Below are 18,834 nucleotides of genomic sequence, written 5' to 3'. Positions count from 1 at the left end.
GACACAGCTGGATGCTTCTTGTCTTGCAGATCTTCGCTCGAATGTCCCTTCCGGGTCACTCAAGCCGCAGTAGCCACCACCGTGCCAGTTACTGTCCATCGCCTCTGTTTTCATTTCTTCCTCACCTGTCGGCCCCCTCCTGGAAGGTCATTTCCACAGGAGTGAGCCCTGCCGGTCGTGCTCACAGCTGGGTCTTGGCCCGTGCCGGGGCCTGGAAGTGACAGCGTTCACCTGCGGCTGCTCTTTAACCTCCGCATCCGAGCAGCTCGGTGGGCGGGCCGAGACCTCAGGATGCGGCTCCAGCTGCGCGGTTGCCCCTTTAGGCGCTGGGCCGCGGCGCACGCGCATTAGGGCCGTTACGCGCGCAGGCGCTGTGGGGCGGCGGATGTTTACAGCGGCAGAGGTCGGCGCTGCGAATCGGCGGGCTGCGGGGCGAGGGGCTCCCGGGCGAGGGGCGCCGGAGGAGCTGCAGGTGCGGTCCGGCGGCCGATCTCGCGGGGGGGCCGAGGCTGAAGGTAGAGCCGCCACCGCGGCTCTCGGCCCGGCCTGCGGGGGTAGGGGGGCGGTGCGTCCCTTCCGCCCCTTCTCCCTTCCTCCCTCCTCTCCATACCTTCCCTACCGCTGGGCGCGGGCTCCAGGTCCCTCCCCCGGGGGCGCTTCCTCCTCTCCGCGTCTTCCGGTGCTTTTCCGCTGCTCTCTCGCCCCAACCCCAGCACGAACGCCCCTCCTCATCCCAGGCGGCTCCCCTCCCCGCTCCCGCCCTCTCGGGGTCAGCCGGGGCGGGTTCCCGGGGTTCCCGAGGTCTGTCTCCGTGCGTACTGCTCACACCTCTTGGGTTGACTTAACTCTCCAGACGCGCAGCTCGTCTCTAAATTACTAAGTAGGAAACGTTAAGCGTTAGCGAGGCACGAGAAGAGTTACCGAGGTTTGAAACAGGTTATGCCTTTTCAGAAGGTGGAAGAGTCTGTTAAGGGAGAGTTGACCCTTCCAGCCTTGGGGACTTGGCTTCAGGAAGGACCTGGAAGAGGTCTTCAGTTGGGAAGGGAGCTCTCCTGGCTGTGGTTCCTGTTTTGTGTTTGCCAGGGCCTGTCTCTCCCAGGTTGATATTTGCACCTCACAAAAGGCATTTCTCTAAATCCCCACTTGGTTTATGTGCCTGCTAACGTTTTCTTCGTTCTTTTTGGCCAGGGAGGGGCTGAAGTAAGCAATTGCATTTTTAGTGTTGGGTAGACCGGCAGGTTCCTATAACTCAAGTTTGAACTTGCCTCTCTCGGGTGGGAGGACGGTTGAGGCTCCTGAGACCAGCGCCTGGCTTCTCTATGCTTGCACTTAGCCGGGAGAGACTCCTTGTTCTGACAGTGTGTCGGTATTTCCAGCTTCGATTTTAGAAAGCTTTCTTGTGTGTGAAGTAGAAATGCTCTCCATCCAATATGTGTTCCACTGCTCTGGTTTTTTCAGGCCCATGAATAGTGTGTATATGGCAGACTTTCAAGTATTTGAAAACAAATCCCTTGCATTCCTTGTAGGAGTTCTGGTTTTCACAATGAGAAATGTCTCCATTTCTTCCCTTATTCCTCTGACAGGAGGTGTGCTTTTGCTTTCTTCTCCTCAGCTTATCTTCCACCTGAGTTACTTTGTTGCCCTTAGTAAGTAGCCTGATGAGTGTAGACTTGAATCTTGGCCCCCTTATCAGAGCTTCATTCTGTGTTAACTGGCCCCTGTGACAGCCTCTTCGGCTGCCAGTCTGAGACCTTCCTACTCCTGCTCAGCCACCCCCTCCCTGTGCCCTTGCTGTTGGTTTTGGAAGGAGCAGCCCGAGAGTAAGGTGGTCCTGCTGGCAGTGCCCAGTTACATGGAGTGGTGAATTAAGGGTTGCAAAGTGTACCCAGTCAGGCATCCAGAAAATGATATGCCATTACTTTGAAAATTTGGATTAGAGTGGATTGTAGGTCTAGATTTGGTTTGTCAAAGCCATCTCTGAGGTGGTGGTTGGCGTTTTTGGTGGCATTAGAGCTGATCCACATTGATGGTTAGTAATAAGCAATGATTGTTTTCAGTGTGAGGAAGTGTTAGGTTGCCAGGCAAAGTTAATAATAAATATCAGATCCTGCGGATGGTCACGTGCAGCCCGCCACTGGCAGCAGATAAGGTTACCACATAGTTATTTAGCCTGTTGTTTTGGATAGAGATACCAGTGTGTTCAAAGTTAAAAGAATTTTGCTCCCTTGAGAATTTTGCAAAGCAGTATTTGGTGTAGGGTAAAAAACACAGGCCTGTGTTTGAATGCCAGCTCTCCTTACAGACTGGTGTGTGATCTTGAGCAAAGTCACTTTTCAGTCCCAAGTTGCCTTACAGTGTTGTGAAGCCAAAAATGAGGTCATGACTGGCACGTGGTGCCTGTAATTTTTTTTACAGGCACTACAATAACTACAATCTTTTTGTAGTTATTTTTACTAAAAAGCTAGCCTTTGCATGTGGATTAAACTCGTTTAAAGTGAGGCAGAGTTGAAAATAAGGGATAAATACTTGGTAGACAGTGAAACATACCCATCATATCCTTGGTGTTTGCTTTCTGAGGATAGAACATTACACTCTGGGGGCTCCTGGGTGGAGAGGTGGCTTTCACATCCACCCTGGAGGATGTGTGTGAGCCAGACCTTACCCTGAAGCAACCAAACAGGACTCCACTTTTAGCTAGTGACCCAAATCTTAAGATGATTGTCCTAGCCTAGGGGTATAGGCATTAGCCTCAGAACTAAGTAGTTCATCCAGGATTGAATTTGACCTCATTAACACTTTATCCTCTCTGGCTGAGTTAGTTGGTCGTGGTCTGTAACCATCAAGGGCTCTGAAACAACTTAAAAAACAGGGTGAGAATCAAATAACTGGGCCATCCTAGTGACTTGAGAAGTCTTATATTCTGCTTTAAAATCTTGATGATGAAGATGAATTGATTGCTCCAGTCATAAAATGGAAGAGTGCTTGTGTTAAGCCCCCACCTTTCACACACTGTGTGTCCTTGTGAGAAGCTGAAGATTCATGCATGTGGTCAGCTAACTTTCATTCCTGGGGCATGCTCTCCCACCGCAGTTGCTAGTTTTGTGTGTGTGGTGTGTATATGGAATTTTTCTAGTGGCAGTTTTTGTGATTCTCATTCTGCTGTTAGAAGTCCTCAGGATTGTGAGGGAGAAGCAAGCATAAACTTTGTAATAAAAAAAATGTAACATTATGGACATCATCCTAATTCAGAAAACATATCAGCCTTTGTGATGTCAGGTTTTTTCTTTTTTTCCCCCCAGCAGTTAATATCAAGTGTTTTGTAAAGCATTATCATTTTATATGAAGTGAAAGTTACCTGTGGTGAGTATAAAATTGGAGTTGTTCAATAAGAGTAAAACCTCTACAGATGCAGGATCATTTTCCCTAGGAATCATATGAGGATACATTGTACTTTAGTAGTTGGCTCAGCAAGGAGGAGGTGTCACTTTTTCTTCTTGAAGGCAGTTTGGAAGACAGCAGAAATGTACTTTTTATTGTTGAAGAGGTGGAATGGTGGTATGGTAGCTACTTCTCAGGAGTTGAGGGAATTCTAGGAGTCTCCTGCTCCTGAGCTGCAGCCTTGAGACAGTTCTGTATTTGTTAAAATGAGGTGTTTGTCACAGTATGTTCCAGGGGTAAGAGAGTTTTGTGGATGTTGTTTTGGCCTGAAGTTTTTACATCAGAACATCCAAAGCAAAGGTTTAACGGTTTGCTTGACTTGATATTTATGGGCATGTGGGATTTGGAAATGCTAGGCAAAATATAAGACAACAGTTGAATTTGAATTTCAAAGTAACAGTGAATACCTTTTTAGTATTTATTGACCTGAATTTAATTTTTTAAATTTTTTGCTTTTAAAGATTTATTTACAAAAGATCTATAGCACTCGAAATATTAAAAAAAGATTCCTCTTAGAATGATTTTTTTAGTAAATATATCTGCCCTCTTTTCATGTTTACATTCAATTATTTTTCCATATGTGGAAATATCCTTGTTAAGATAGATGTATAAGCAAGATATTTTTAATCCTAATTGCTTGACTTTCTAGAATGATGACTTTTAGTAAAGTCTTGAATTCTTTAATGATGTTTTTAAGTTGTCAGCTGTGTGTTAGGTATCACATGTTCATTTGTATTCAGTTGATATTATAAGTTACAACTTATTTTTGGATGGATATAATTAAATTTGAAATATAACTTTTTTTTTTTTGTTCTGGGTCTGGCATCCTTGGAAGTGGAGGGGGAGGTAGTGTAAGGGGCTGGGTGTTGAGTAAGTATTCCATCTGTATTATTTTTAGAATTCAGAATCTGAAATTGGTGTGTGTTTAGGACTTTTATTGTTCTGCTCTAACCTTTAATGTGAATAGCTCTTTTGAAAATTCTAAAACTGCAGCTTTGCCTGAGCGTGGTCTCAAAGATGGGAGGCGCAGTGAGTGCTGGTGAGGACAACGACGAGCTGATAGACAATCTGAAGGAGGCGCAGTACATCCGCTCTGAGCTGGTGGAGCAGGCCTTCCGAGCTATTGACCGTGCAGACTATTACCTGGAAGAATTTAAAGAGAACGCATATAAAGATTTAGCATGGAAGCATGGCAACATCCACCTCTCTGCTCCGTGCATCTACTCGGAGGTGATGGAGGCCCTGGACCTGCAGCCTGGTCTCTCATTCTTGAACCTGGGCAGTGGCACTGGCTACCTCAGCTCCATGGTGGGGCTCATCCTCGGTGAGTCTGGCTCTGTCTCACGTGCAGGAGGGAGAGCCTGCTGGCAGCCTGTCCTTAGTGGGGGCCGAGTTGTAACTGCCCTTGGCCTGCCCAGCCCTTGTGGTGTCCACACAGTTCTTGTGTTGGGGGGAGATGGTATTAATGGAGAAATTGCTGTAATGAACAGAAGAGTCCCTCTGGAGCTTTCCTGTTGCCCCCACCTGTACCTCCAGCATCTGACCAGCACAACCTCCCTTTTGAACAGCAGAGGACCTAGAGATTGTATAAATCTGGACCTTACGGTGATTTCTCGATTAATACAATTGCTCAGTCTGCCTGTCATTGTCTCTAAACTGGAATAATTAACTTTAAAGTCCCTGGCAGTTAAAGTTCTTCCAAGCAGTTTTTGTTTTTTTGTTGTTTTTTAATACTAAAGGAGTTATTACTTGTAAGTTATTTTCAAATGTATTCCAGGGGTAGGAAAAATTTCACAAGTTATGCTATTTGAAGCCATTTTAGCCTGTTTTCTCAAACAAATAAGTTGTGAGATTATACATGGAAACTGAAAATTTTAATACTGAAACATCATTATCAGACTACTGAAGATTTTAAAGATTCCTACCTCATGTTAAATACAGTAGTAGGGGACAGGTGTCTGTTTTCACTCAGAGTTAGGTGAACAGTTCTGCGAGAGGAGGGCCAGGAGCCGCTCTGTGCTTTAGGAAAGGGCACTGCGGAGGAAGTGGGCTGGTGCCCCTGGGTGGAGGAGGACATGGCTGGCTTGAGGCTGCTGGGGTCTTGGTACGCGTGGATGTTGGAACTGACAAGGTTTGCTAAATATCTTAAGTTTTGGGCTTATGTATCTTAACATTGTTATCAAGTCAGTGTAAGATTCTGAATATTGGTGATTTCAAGTAATAACAGCTTAAAAGTCAAGTTTAATCATTAGCAGTACATTACAACATTGTTTCTCTGTGGTTATTACAGGCACTTTGGAAAATCTTAGTAGTCACTGTTGCTTTTGTGGGTATGGAATGAAATTTTTGGTTGCTTTATAAGTTCATATACTTGAGATTCTGATCATCTGACTTTGGGCTATAAAATATAAATTTGCGCTATATCCTCAGATTATTAAATGTGTAGTTTTTTGTTTTCTTGTTTTTTTTAGGCTAAATGCTTTTTGAACTTGTCTTGGATTGAGACTGCTTTGCAAACAGAGCTCAGGTTTTTCATCATTCTGGAATTAGTGAATTTTAATTCCTGCTGTTGGAGCTGAAAATTGGAGGAGCTAAGGATAAGGTGGTATTTGGGGGGAGGGGGAGGGTTATCAAACTGATTAGATTGGAAATGCTATTAAAAAACGAAATGCTTAGGAAAGGATGACTTAAAGTCATCTTCAGCTGACCTGGTGCATTTGACATTCTCTGAAAGTCATAAAGAAACACTCACGACGGATATTGTTGCTTGTATTTTCTGAGCCCCCGCTTTCTCTTTTCTGGGGGTTTTGCTGGATGTCAGGAGGGAGAGTTCTGAAGGAAGGAAAGCTGTGTTTTTGGTTGTAATGGACACTGCGTGCTGCTTTGATGTATTTGAAGGTGGTAACTTGAGAGTCTGATTTCATGGGTAGAGTCTCGGACCTGCAGGCGAAGGATACAGGCACTGGACCGTTTTCACTGCCTGGTTGCTGTGTGTCGTAGGCCTCTCTCTGTGGTTTATTCACCTTCGTGCTGCTCACTGCCGAGGTGAAGACTTTGCTGGTCTCCCAGTGCCTGAAGTCTTTCATCTGACTTGGAGTGACTTGGGGTCCTTACTCTCTACCCTGCTGCCTTTCTGCCACTTTGCTGTGCTTGGGTTGCGACTCCTCGCCTTGCTGAGGGTGCTCCTTTCTCGAGGTTCCAGTTGGCAGGACAGCGGGGGGCGGGGGGAGATGCAGCACTTGTGAGCTTCACCTGACGTTGTTTTGTGATGTGGGAGCTGCTCTGTCTGGGGGGCCTTGCGGGATCAGCTTCAGGGTGGTGTCCTTGGTACCACCATCCTGACCCGTCCCGTCCTTCCTCCCCTCTCAGTCAGCTTTTTATTGGAGTGGGTTGGAGATATGTGTCATTGCTTTGTTTGGTCTGAAGCTTCTTGTCCTCAGTAAGAGTCTAACAGAGCTGAGGGGCTAATGAGAGTATGATGAGGGGGAAGTAAAGGCATGTTTTCTTGGTCTCTGGCAAGTGACCAAGAGAGCGGTGAGATTGGGCAGGAAGTAATGTGGATGTGGTGTCGCAAACAGTGGAAGTGTGACTTCTCAAGTAGGCTGTGTTTTGATGAGAGGCTGTTTTTGCAGCCACTCTGTGTAGGAGGCATTGAGCAAGGAGAGCGGGTGAGTCCTCCAGTAGAGACAGGGAAGCCTGCACCCCGGGGAGCTGCTGCACCGGGAAGGGGCCAGGTGATCAGTGGAAGCAGAGATGTGTGTGCAGTGCACAGAAGGCTGCATTTACCAGTGTTTCTGTTGGATGTAGGGTTGAGTGTTACATTGTGACTTTGTATGTATGTCTTCTAAATAAAGCCCTACATGCCATGTTCATTTTCTCATGCAGATTTTCTAAAAATCAAGGTATAACTTACGCTTAGTAACTTGACAAAGTTGCATGAAGCATGTATGAATGTAGTATGAAGTATGAAGCTTGGTGACTTTTTACATCCTCCTCCATATAAGCACCACCCAGAACAAGATGCAGAGCAGAATCTGTGCCCCAGAGGTTCCCATGGCCGTCCCTCCAATAGTAGGACCCCATCCACTCCAGGGGGAAGTATACTCACCTCCATCACACAGATGAGTGTTGGCTGTTTTGACTTTCATACAAATGGATTCTTAAAACCTAGAGATTCAGTGAAGCTGTTTTGTGTTAGTAGTTCTCACTGAGATTTAACCCAGAGGCATTTGTATGTAGAGGAAGCACTTTTATCATTAAGTGGGCTCCTAACTTTTCTCATAGCTTTAGTTCCAGTTATTGATAAATTTCTTTCTTCTCTTTCATTCTTTCATTTATTTAGCTGTGCTGGGTGTTAGTTGCGGCATATGGGATCTAGTTTCCTGAATAGGGATGGAACCTGGCCCCTTGCATTGGGAGTGTGGAGTCTTAGCCCCTGGACTACCAGGGAAGTCCCTGATAAATTTATTTTGGTGAAAAAATATGTCATTGTGACTCTGGAGTTACAGTTTTATTTTGATGACGATTAAAACTATTTTGTGAGGATTAAATACCACATTTGAGTGTTTGGGGAGACCTTTGTTGGAAAAAAGACTTGTGTCCACTTTCTTTTGCAAAGACACCTTTCTTCTTTAATTCATTGTTGTTGTTCAGTTGCTAAGTTGTGTCCGACTCTGTGTGACTCCATGGACTGCAGCACGCCAGGCTTCCGTGTCCTTCACTATCTCCCGGAGTTTGCTCAAACTCATGTCCATTGAGTTGGTGATGCCATCCAACCATCTCATCCTCTGTCGTCCCCTTCTCCTCCAGCCTTCAGTCTTTCCCAGCATCAGGGTCTTTTCCAGTGAGTTGGCTCTTTGCATCAGGTGGCCACAGTATTGGAGTTTCAACTTCAGCGTCAGTCCTTCTAGTGAATATTTAGGGTTGATTTCCTTTAGGATTGACTGGTTTAGTGGCACCTGTAACTCTTGGTTTCAGACCTTGGCTGTTTTACCTTTTCAGATGATTCTTGAAAAGTTTGAGGATAGGACGATCAAGGCTTTAGGAAGCTGTGAGTTGGTAGTGCCATGTAAGGAGTATTGATAATGTGGTGAGCAGAGGCTAGTCTGCATATTTAAAGATTGGATTTCCAGGGTGATTTTGGCCCAATAAATGTGAATTTCTGTAATTATACACGTCCAGTCAAATGTGTTGCAGTCGATGAAATAGAAATAAAGAGTGGGGGTTCTTGTCCTGTTTCTGTATGTTTTCTTATTCTGAAACCTTTTAGGCCCTTTTGGAGTGAACCACGGGGTGGAACTCCATTCAGATGTGACAGAGTATGCAAAGCAGAAGCTGGACTTCTTCATCAGGACAAGCGACAGCTTTGACAAGTAAGACCAAAACTGTCCATAGGTCTGGGTGTCAGTTATAACTTAAACTTTGGATTGAGTGGAAAGAAATCAGTTTATTACTATTCATGTTCTGGCAATTGTGATTAAACTGTGGCAGGTGAGTCAGTGATATGTGTGTATATGTTCTAGTAATTTTAAAAATATTTTGTGTTTTTAAGGACCTTAAGTTTTTTTTTTTTTTTTAATTATGATACCTAAATAAAGGTAATTTTTCACTAGTGTAAGAGAAGGAAATAGAATGTTCGTTTTTTCTTAATTTTCATGTTTCCAGTAGAGGCAGCATTTTATCATGTCCTTGTTTCTGAAATGGAATTGTTGCACTTGTCTTTAAATGTACCGTGTAACTAGCTTTTGCCATTTTAAAACAAGGCATTTAAGTTCTTACTTTAGGGATTAAAATTTAGAAAAACCAAATATATTTTTTTCTTTTTTTTCTCTGTTAGTAGATCTTGAATAAGATATAAAGCAAGATAGGATAGTAAAAGATAATGAAGATGTAGGATAATAAGATAATCATAACAGCAAAGATAGTGATATGCTTGGAGCTTGGGTGACTTAAGCTTGGATTGTGTTTATGATACTGACTTTCATAATATTTTCTTTGGAATTTCTAGAGTTTTGTTTATTACTCACATAGTTCTTTCAGAAGTCTGGTGTCCCAGCTTCTGACTCTTAATTTTATTATGTCGTTGTGGGATTGTACAGTGAAAACATAACCTATGTTTAACATAGCTATATAGACTTGTTATAACATGATATATTTAGTTGTGGAAAACATCTTTTGCTTTCAGGTTTGACTTCTGTGAACCCTCTTTTGTTACTGGCAATTGCCTGGAGATTTCTCCAGATTGTTCTCAGTATGACCGGGTATACTGCGGGGCAGGCGTGCAGAAGGAACATGAGGAGTACATGAAGAGTCTCCTCAAGGTCGGGGGCATCCTGGTCATGCCGCTGGAAGAGAAGGTCAGGTCCTCTTGTAACTGGTGGTTTTTGTACACTCAGCTGTCTGCTGAGGTCTGTTCTGGGGAGTTGACAGGCATTTTCTCTTGTAACTCTTGTTACAAATCCCTTCGTCTCGCAGATGAGGAAACAGGCTAGAGAGAGGACAAGGTGGGGCAGGTCCTGAGGACTTGCTTATGTTCTGATTTGATTTATTTTGGAGGAGAAAGGACACATGAATACTTGCCAGCAGTTACAGAGTTCTTCCTTATTTAAGATCTTGCCTGTTCTTTCTGATGCTGGCAGTGTGACTGGCCCTGATCCATTGTTTTGTTAAGGGCCGTAGAATGATACCTCCTCATTCTGTCATTTCTCTTTATTTAGTAGCCGGAATACACAGGTGGAGAGAAACACCCTCATTAGTTATTTGTTTACCTTGAGGTATACTTTATAAAAGGAGGTACAGGATAAATTCTGATTCTTATTAACCTTTGTTTATCAGTTTTTCTCAATAATTGGTTTCCTAGCATCTGCCAAAGATAGTAACCAGTGAGGTTTTGCTTGATTTTTTTAGCAAAATGAATTCATGCAAAAGCATACTTAATATTTTAATCTCTGTGTGACCCTTATCAGAGTTCACACTGTCTCACCTTGGCCATGGCTGCCTCTCCACATTGGCTCTTGGACTCTGAAGCCTCAAGAATCTTTGATAGTTTTGTTAATTTCTGGTAAGAAGACGTTCCAGACTTGGAATTAATTTTTTCTGAAAATGAATAATCCCTGTTCGTTTTCAGTTTGGTGGGAATTGGTGTTTAGACACCATAGTTGGGATCTCGAAGGTGATTGTGGATCCCTGTTCATTTTTCTGATGGACCACTAATACTTGGGAGTCAACTGCCACCCACTGCCCCAACACACACACTTTTTTTTTTTTTTTGGTTTGATGTTTTGGAGAGAAAAGACACCATAAGTTCATATCAATACTCCCAAATCAAGATCAGGACCAGGGTTCTTTTTTCTCACATTTTAGTGTTATATCAGTAGTACTTTTTTCTCAAACTGAAAGTCCTGATCCCCAACCACCCGGCTTACTGTTAATCTGCAGTGCATGGTGTCATCAGTAGCAATCTGAATTCTGAAACTAGTGCAGGATTTTTCTTGTTTTGTCAGGGAGTGGCTTGGGGGCCCCACTGTATTGTCCTTATATTCCACTAGAGATGTTCAAATTACTCTGTTTTAAGTTACTGGGAATTACACCTCTGTGTGAAGTTATGGCACCAGCCCCGAAGAACTGCTCATTTGTTTTCTTTTCTTTCAGTTTTGAGAGGTTGCCATTTTGGGGATCTCAACTTTGTAAAATAGTTTTAAGATTCCAAAGTCTAAGCAAGGAATACTCAGAATTTTATTCTGTGTATGTCCCCTCTTCTCTGCTCCCTTCACCTCTAGGTGACTCATTTTTTGTTTGTTTTTGGTTTATCTTTCATTAAAAAAGTAGAAGCTAAAAAAATTTTCAGTGAGGGTACACACTTTTTTACACTCCACCCACCTGTTCATACATATGAGAGTTGATAAGTTTTATACATCATTTATTTTTTTAAAAAGTGATGTTCATTATAGCTAGAAATTCTTTTTTATCCCTGTTTTGTAACTTTTTGTTGGTGTATAAGAATGTGGCTGTTTCAGACAGGCGTGTATAAGGCTGTGGCTGTTTCGGATAGAGATTTATAAGGCTGTGGCTGTTTCAGATGGGGTGTATAAGGCTGTGCTGTATCGGATAGGGGTGTGGAAGGCTGTTGCTATTTTGGATAGGGGTGGATAAGGCTGTGGTTATTTCAGATAGGCATCTTTCACTGTTAGAAACAGTGCTGCTGTGAAGAGCCTGTACAGACTGTGGACATTACCTTGGTTTTGTCTGAATTCGTGACCTCCTGCAGGAGTGCCTGACCAGAGGCTGTTTAACCTTGGCCATTTCAGAGGCAGGTCGCCAGGAGTCGGTTCTTATTGCTATTTTAGTAGTTTGCAGGATAGGGCCAGATGTCCCTGTGTTTGCTTTTCTTTCTCAGAGTATTGTTTTAAGTACGTATTTATTTATACAAATGAGTTTAGAAGTCTGTGTTGTGTTGCAGAAATACATTGTGTTAACATCTAGATGAATGAGGGATCGAAGACATCTTTTCAGTATTCATGCAGATGAATACTCCAACATGAAATAGGGATTTATAGTTTTGTTTACAGGTTTACACATAGTTTACTGATTAAATTCAAATATTTCACGTTCATGATAACTGAAGTTCTCCTTTTAAAACATTTTTGAAAAAAAGATTTGCTGGTATATAGCAATGTGGTAAGTTGTTGATGTTTGTCTGGTACATGAGTACTTAGGTCTTTTTGTTCTGAGATCCAGGACACAGTCTTAGTTTTTAGAGGATTTTGCTAGCTTAGATATTTTTAGATGAGAGCGCAATCATTGTGGCTTGTCAAAGCTGACCAGAAATCCTACTGTGAACTGTTCAGGCCATTCAGAACCTGGCACGGTCACGGAGCACACGTGTGACCGTGTTGTCCAGTCGAGTTCTCGAGGTGCTCCTTGTGCTGTGGTTCACAGGAACCATCTGGCTGACCTACACTGCAGCGTGTCAGCCAGACAACCCTGTGTCCCATGGGGGCTGCATCCCTGGAAGCCCTTTAGACACATTGATGTGCACCTCCGAGAGTGAGGCCAGGTACCCACATCCAGGGTGGCCCACTCACCTTTGAGGAAGCAGCACTGATTTGTGCTGGTAGCTGCTGTTCAGTGGGGGCAAGATGGTCTCTTCTTGTAGTTCCCATCCCCCAGAACAACAGCCAGGACTCAGTCTAGGTTGAAGGTTGCAGGTGGTTGTGTCTTTAATGACTTTTACTTTAGGATCACCCTGGTCTCCTTACGTTTCCCCTACAACAGTGACTTCTTTGGAGAGTCTATAAGAAGCTTGTCTTATCAGATTCCCCACATTCCTTCTCTCATTGTTTCCTTAACTTCTGTACTAGGAACTGGAGTACCTTTGCAAGAATATCGCTAAGTTAGGTGTCATTCTGGTCATGTCACGTCAGAAGCCCGTGTTGTCAGGTGTTTTCATCTTTAGTGTCTGTGTTTTTTTAGATTGTATATCAGTTCAGTTCAGTTCAGTCGCTCAGTCATGTCTGACTCTTTGTGACCCCATGAACCGCAGCACGCCAGGCCTCCCTGTCCATCACTAACTCCCGGAGTCCACCCAAACCCATGTCCATCAAGTTGGTGATGCCATCCAGCCATCTCATCCTCAGTCGTCCCCTTCTCCTCCTGCCCTCAATCTTTCCCAGCATCAGGGTCTTTTCCAATGAGTCACTTCTTTGCATCAGGTGGCCAAAGTATTGGAGTTTCAGCTTCAGCATCAGTCCTTCCAATGAACACCCAGGACTGATCTCCTTTAGGATGGACTGGTTGGATCTCCTTGCAGTCCAAGGGACTCTTAAGAGTCTTCTTCAACACCAGAGTTCAAAAGTATCAATTCTTCGGCGCTCAGCTTTCTTTATAGTCCAACTGTCACATCCATACATGACCACTGGGAAAACCATAGCCTTGACTAGATGGACCTTTGTTGGCAAAGTAATGTCTCTGCAGTTTAATATGCTGTCTAGGTTGGTCATATAGGAGTGATTATATTTAAATATAAACTACCAGTGGTCAAATCTTTTGAATATTCTCATTTTAATCTCTGGGACAGCTGACTAAGATAACGCGCACTGGCCCTTCTGCTTGGGAAACCAAGAAGATTCTGGCTGTCTCCTTTGCTCCGCTGATCCAGCCCTGCCAGTCCGAGTCCGGGAAGTCGAGGCTCGTCCAGTTACGTGAGTGCAGAGATTCTTATTTAACTTTTAAATCTTTTTACTCTTTCTAGAATTTGAAGGGAAACAAAATTCATCAGGAACCTTTTAATTTTTCCACTCACTGAAGCCTTAAAGTTTTACAAGTGATTTTTTAAAAAAATCTCTTGAAATCATTTAAAAACTATAACCAGTTTTTAGCTTATTTTGAGTTATTTTAGGTCATTTGTGCTTAATATTCAAGGGTGAAAGGAAACTCTCTAGAAAGAGAAAAAATAGAAGAGAAGCACGAGCTGAGGCAGGTAACTGTCAGCTGGAGGACCTGATGTGCGCAGTCAGGTTGTGGGAAGCACTGGGTGGGCAGGTGCTTAGACCCGAGTTCATCATGTAGGTGGTGGAGCCTGTCCCATATTTTAAATAGAAGATGTGGCGCCTCTAGACTCCCTGGTGGTCAGGGGAAGATGACTTTATCAAGTGCTTGCTTCCTTGAAAATGCCTTCAGAACAAGGAGGCAGATGTGATCTGCAGTGGGGAGAGCACTGCTGTCCAGAGCCTCTGCAGAGTTTTGGAAGGTGAGGGCTCAGGCCGGACTTGAGACCAGTGTCTTGGTCATGCCTGGACAGGATCATGATGGGGTGGAGGGCACCTGGAGATGCAGGTTTTAAGGCCAGGGCTTCAAAGCAGATGTGGCCCAATGAGCAACTATGATGCTATTTAGGGCTCCTGAAGTGAACATTCCAGTTATTTGTAACTTTATTTCCTGGGCCAGAGGTTCCTAGATGAGTAGAGTCATGTTGATGAGGGTCAGCTCTTGGATGGATGGGCAGGTGATCAGACTGTGGGCAGGAGCCAGTCAGGAGACCCTTGGGATTTTCCAGGCAGGAGATAAAGACCAAAGCTAAGACACTAGACTCCATAGCGTCAGGGACTCAGGAGGCACGCGGGGCCTTTCTGAGGAAGGATGTGGGAGTCACAGCTGGCTGGCATGTTGTGAAGGTGGGTGTATGGGAGGCTCTGACCCCAGTCAGGCCTGGATTGGAACCCAGGGAGCTTTTGACTGCTTTGTGTTATCTGAGGCCATGGGATGGATGTCAAACCAGGGATCAGTAGGCATAAGCAGAGGAGAACCTCTTTAGGGAACACGCCAGGCTGGGTGGAAGAGGAAGAGGCAGCAGGAGAGACTGGGGCCAGGGGAAGAGCTGGCTTCCACCAGTGGCACGTTGGGGTGAGCTGGAGGCCAGAATTGGCTGTCAGAGGTATGAGAAAGCGTCCTGGGGGGTCACAGCAGGAGGAGGGCTGAGTGGCATTGGGGCAGGATGCCGTGTTGGGGTGTCTAGGAGCAGGTGAGTGCCAGGGCCCCTCCCATGTCCTGACAAAGGAGCCTGGGGCTCCCGTGGGGCAGCGAGTGCAGAGCCGATTCTCTGAGGGCCTCTGTGGTTTGGGTGAGAGATACTATAGGCAGCAGAGGAGCACTCTCTATAGTGTGGGTTATTATTTTTTGGAGAAGTTAGGTTCAGGGGGTACAAAGTGAAGCTCATTTTCAGTTTAATGTATTTAAAACATGATCCCTAATAATTCTCTTTCCCTCAGAAAAACCCTTATATTGCAATGTAATTTAATTACCAGATTTTATTTTTCCTTGATGTGCTTTGGGACTTTTGTTCCTAAAAATGTTTTGGAACTGCTTGTTCTCTACTTTAATAAAAAAAGGAACAAATACTTAAATTCCTGAAATACTATGAAAATATTAAAATAGATAAAAGAATGCTGGAGCATTCTGCTGGATGAGAGAATGCGTCAGTGAACACAGCACATAGAGAAGTGAAGCCAGAGGCCAGAGGACCAAACCCTATAACCCTGGTTCTGATTCTTCCACTGATTGATTATTCTAAGCAGTGCTGCTTCCTTTTCTTATCTGATTTAAGGGTCAGTTTATTTGAAAATATGTTTTGAAAAATACCGTATGAATGCAAATTAAAGCATAGATAACATTTGCCTCCAGCCCTCTCCTGTTATTGTCATGTGTTTGTAAATTTGCCAGTGAATGAAAATGAGGTTAGAATTTTCTCAGATGTCTAGATCTTGTGATGTCACGAAGGTGAGACTGAGTCTTGTTCTTTGCACGCAGCACCCCTGGCGGTTCGCAGCCTCCAGGACTTGGCACGCATCGCCATCCGGGGCACCATTAAGAAGGTCATTCACCAGGAAGCAGTGAACAAAAACGGAAATGGACTGAAGAACACTCCCAGGTTTAAACGAAGGAGAGTTCGCCGCCGCCGAATGGAAACGATTGTCTTTTTGGACAAAGAGGTCTTTGCCAGTCGGATCTCTAACCCCTCTGATGACAACAGCTCTGGAGACCTGGAGGAGGAGCGGCGGGAAGAAGAGGTGACCACCCCACCGGACACCAAGCCTGAGCCCCCGGTGAACTTCCTGCGTGAGAAGGTCCTGAGCCTCCCTCTGCCAGATCCCCTGAAGTACTACCTGCTTTATTACAGAGAAAAGTAGGTCTGTGGTTCGGGGGGGAGACCCAGTCTGCCTGGAGGGCCACCGGAGCAGGGGCACTGGCGAAGGAGGGGCTCCTCTCTGCATCTCGTCTGTCCTTGACTGTCCTCTAGAGCGCTCCTCCCTCAGTCTGACTTCTGTGAACACGGTCCATAAGTTAAGAGTGTTTTCTCAAAAGGGCGAGAGTCCCCTGGAGGAAGCGCTGACTTCCTGCTCTCAGGAATCACTGAGGTCTGTGTGTGGAGACGGCTGGGAGACTGTTCCTTACACGAGATACCCTGCATCAAAAAGGAAAACTGAAGTTGAGATTAACCTGTGTTGCTTATAAAATGTGAGACAGAAAGCACAAGTTTTTAACTCTATAAAATCTTTTCTGAGTGGGACATGCCTATGCCCAAGTTTGAATTTTATAGTATCAACCTTTTAATTACTGGCACTGAGTTTCACTAATAAGTGAAACTGAATGAAAGTTTCACTAAATCTGTCAGTTATCTGGAGTGGGGAGCCACTGAAAAGCCTCCCTTATTTTAAGTAAATTAACGAAATCTTAATGTGAGTTGTCACTTGTAATTTAGTAAAAGAAAAATTGTGATGGGGGGAGGAATGAAAGTATGAAATTGCCAGATGTCTTTGTGGAATTGCAGAGGATTTCCAAGGAATTTTTTGTGACACCTTTGTTATCTTTAAAAGAACCAGCGTTGAGTAATACCATCAAAGAAGATCCTGAAGAAGGAAGCCAGTGTCGTGTTAAGAAAGAAGCTACATTGCTTGTGCCGCAGTGACAGAGATGATCATTGATTCAACTTTGAGGTGACGGTTTCTGAGGCTCTGTCTTCAGAGCACGTGGAAGGTACTGGCTACAGGAAGTGGATTGGGGATGATGTGGACAGCCCGTGGATTTTTCTTCTGTTGGCTATTTTTCTGTAATTACATTACAGTACTGACTCATAGATTTTATCTTTTATAATTCTGGAGAAAAAGATTGGTTAGTTTTGTAATTTTTTTTAAGAACAAACATAAATGATCAGTAGCTCTTGCAGTAGAGTGGTTTCACTCAACAGTGATATGTGCAGTCCATCTTCTCCAGGCCTGTGTGTTGAGAGCTTCCTGTCTTATCACGTCCCGGGTCTTGAAGCAGAGGCCGTCTTGTTAGTCAGGTGGCAGGATGTTTATAGGTGACACTGCTTCTTCCAAAACATTGGTTCTTGTCAGACTTTTCAATTTTATCCAGAGACTAGTATAAAATCTTAACAGTAAATCCAAAATCAGAGTGCTGATGGAAGATTGATCATCCAGATTTTACGATTAATTTTATCCCTTAGCTTCTCAAATGTTGCTGGAGTTCCATGCCTTTGTGGTTTCACAGCTTCACTGAGTTCTATTTTTTTTTTTCATTTATGCTTTTTTAAAAAAATTGTATCATTTTATCATAGAATACTGTGTGCACGCATAGCTGGGGAAATGTGTACAGCGCCCTAAATTGGTACAGTTAAGCTGTTGTAAAGAAGGTTTCTTCACTGCTGTGCTTACCTGCCTTTCACTGGAAGTCAAGCCTCATTCTCTCAGAGATAGAAGCATGAGTCATGTTTACTTGTTAAGGCTTCTGTTTGCAGATCTTGTTGACGTTATTCTAATTGATTTGTAGAGACCTCTGTAGCACATATACGTTTTTGAACATAATGTTAAATAAGTGATATCAGAAATCTGTTGATACTAGGTGGCTTGACTGAATTTTTTTCTATCATTGTGTATGGATTTCCCTATTTTTTTCAACCACATTTGCCTTTATGCTGGATTGTAAAAACTCTTTACAATGCGTAAGACATTATTTTCCCCTATATATGTTAAACCCTTCCTAACATTTTGTATCTACATCTTGGTTTGTGACTTTTACACCAGAATTTGGTTAAAAAAAAAGAAAAAAAGAAAATATATATAGATAGATAGTATATGTGAAATAATTTGGTGTTGATCTATATTATAAACATAAAGGAGAGTCATCAGTGAGCTTCCCCATGTATTAGCACCTTTCTCTAGAGTTCAGTGCTTTCTGTTTTCAAAAACAGATGAATTATATATAGTCTGTGTTGTCTGCAAGCTCTGCATTGTAAACCATAGACATCGGCTGACTTTTATGTTTTGAGTAGTCTGTATTTTTATATGTGAATTTTGTCTTGAAAGTAGTAAAGCCATAGACATGTGCAAAACAAATAATAAAATTTATAAATATTAAGAATGTCATATAGAAATCAGCTGTGTACTTAATATTTTTGCCAGTCTGGAGCTTTCAGGGGATTAATGCAAGAAATAGGAAACAAAGACTTTATCAAGCTGATATTCAAAAGATTCCAATAAAGGTAGTTAAGACACTTTAGCCTTTTGGAATTGCTTTTGTTTCCTGTGTGGAATTAAAATTCTTGGCTACTTTTTTTTTTTTTCAGAAAATCTTTTAAAGTAGGTTTTAAAAAGTTAGGATCATGTGTTTTCTTTCACTGTATTATTGCTGAATTCTGTACCATTTTAGCACACCTGGGGGGACCTGATTTGTAATTAAACACAGGAAGTTGGAATAGACAAAAATCAGACTATGTGAACATAGCTGCCTATAGAGTGTCTGGTTAGTTTTTTGGTACGGTTTTCCTATACTGTGAAAATATTAAATAAAAGATAATTGGATAATAGCAGCTTATCTTATAGGGCCATAGGGGTGAGGGTT

General features: G+C 43.3%; 1 protein-coding gene across 1 annotated transcript; it reads left to right on the top strand.

Moving 5' to 3' along the window:
* Positions 1-340: 340 nt before the first annotated feature.
* On the top strand, positions 341-18,488 carry PCMTD2 (protein-L-isoaspartate (D-aspartate) O-methyltransferase domain containing 2). The gene is made up of 6 exons (XM_043479494.1): positions 341-472; positions 4,432-4,762; positions 8,708-8,810; positions 9,623-9,794; positions 13,514-13,637; positions 15,742-18,488. The coding sequence occupies exons 1-6, from the start codon at positions 386-388 to the stop codon at positions 16,119-16,121; spliced, it is 1,197 nt and encodes a 398-aa protein (XP_043335429.1). The 5' UTR covers positions 341-385; the 3' UTR covers positions 16,122-18,488.
* The last annotated feature ends 346 nt before the right edge of the window (positions 18,489-18,834 follow it).

This window comes from Cervus canadensis, chromosome 10 (assembly GCF_019320065.1).
Source record: "Cervus canadensis isolate Bull #8, Minnesota chromosome 10, ASM1932006v1, whole genome shotgun sequence".
Classification (NCBI taxonomy): domain Eukaryota; kingdom Metazoa; phylum Chordata; class Mammalia; order Artiodactyla; family Cervidae; genus Cervus; species Cervus canadensis.
The sequence above is the reverse complement of the archived record's forward strand: the minus strand, read 5'-3'. Positions and strand labels throughout refer to the sequence as shown.

What these genes read in the sequence shown, in the direction of transcription:
- PCMTD2 (XM_043479494.1), top strand. Translation starts at nt 386, where the DNA reads ATGTTTACAGCGGCAGAGGTCGGCGCTGCGAATCGGCGGGCTGCGGGG. An exon ending in ACAAGCGACAGCTTTGACAA is followed by an intron (nt 8,811 to 9,622) that starts GTAAGACCAAAA and finishes TTTTGCTTTCAG; the next exon opens with GTTTGACTTCTGTGAACCCT. An exon ending in GTCGAGGCTCGTCCAGTTAC is followed by an intron (nt 13,638 to 15,741) that starts GTGAGTGCAGAG and finishes CTTTGCACGCAG; the next exon opens with CACCCCTGGCGGTTCGCAGC.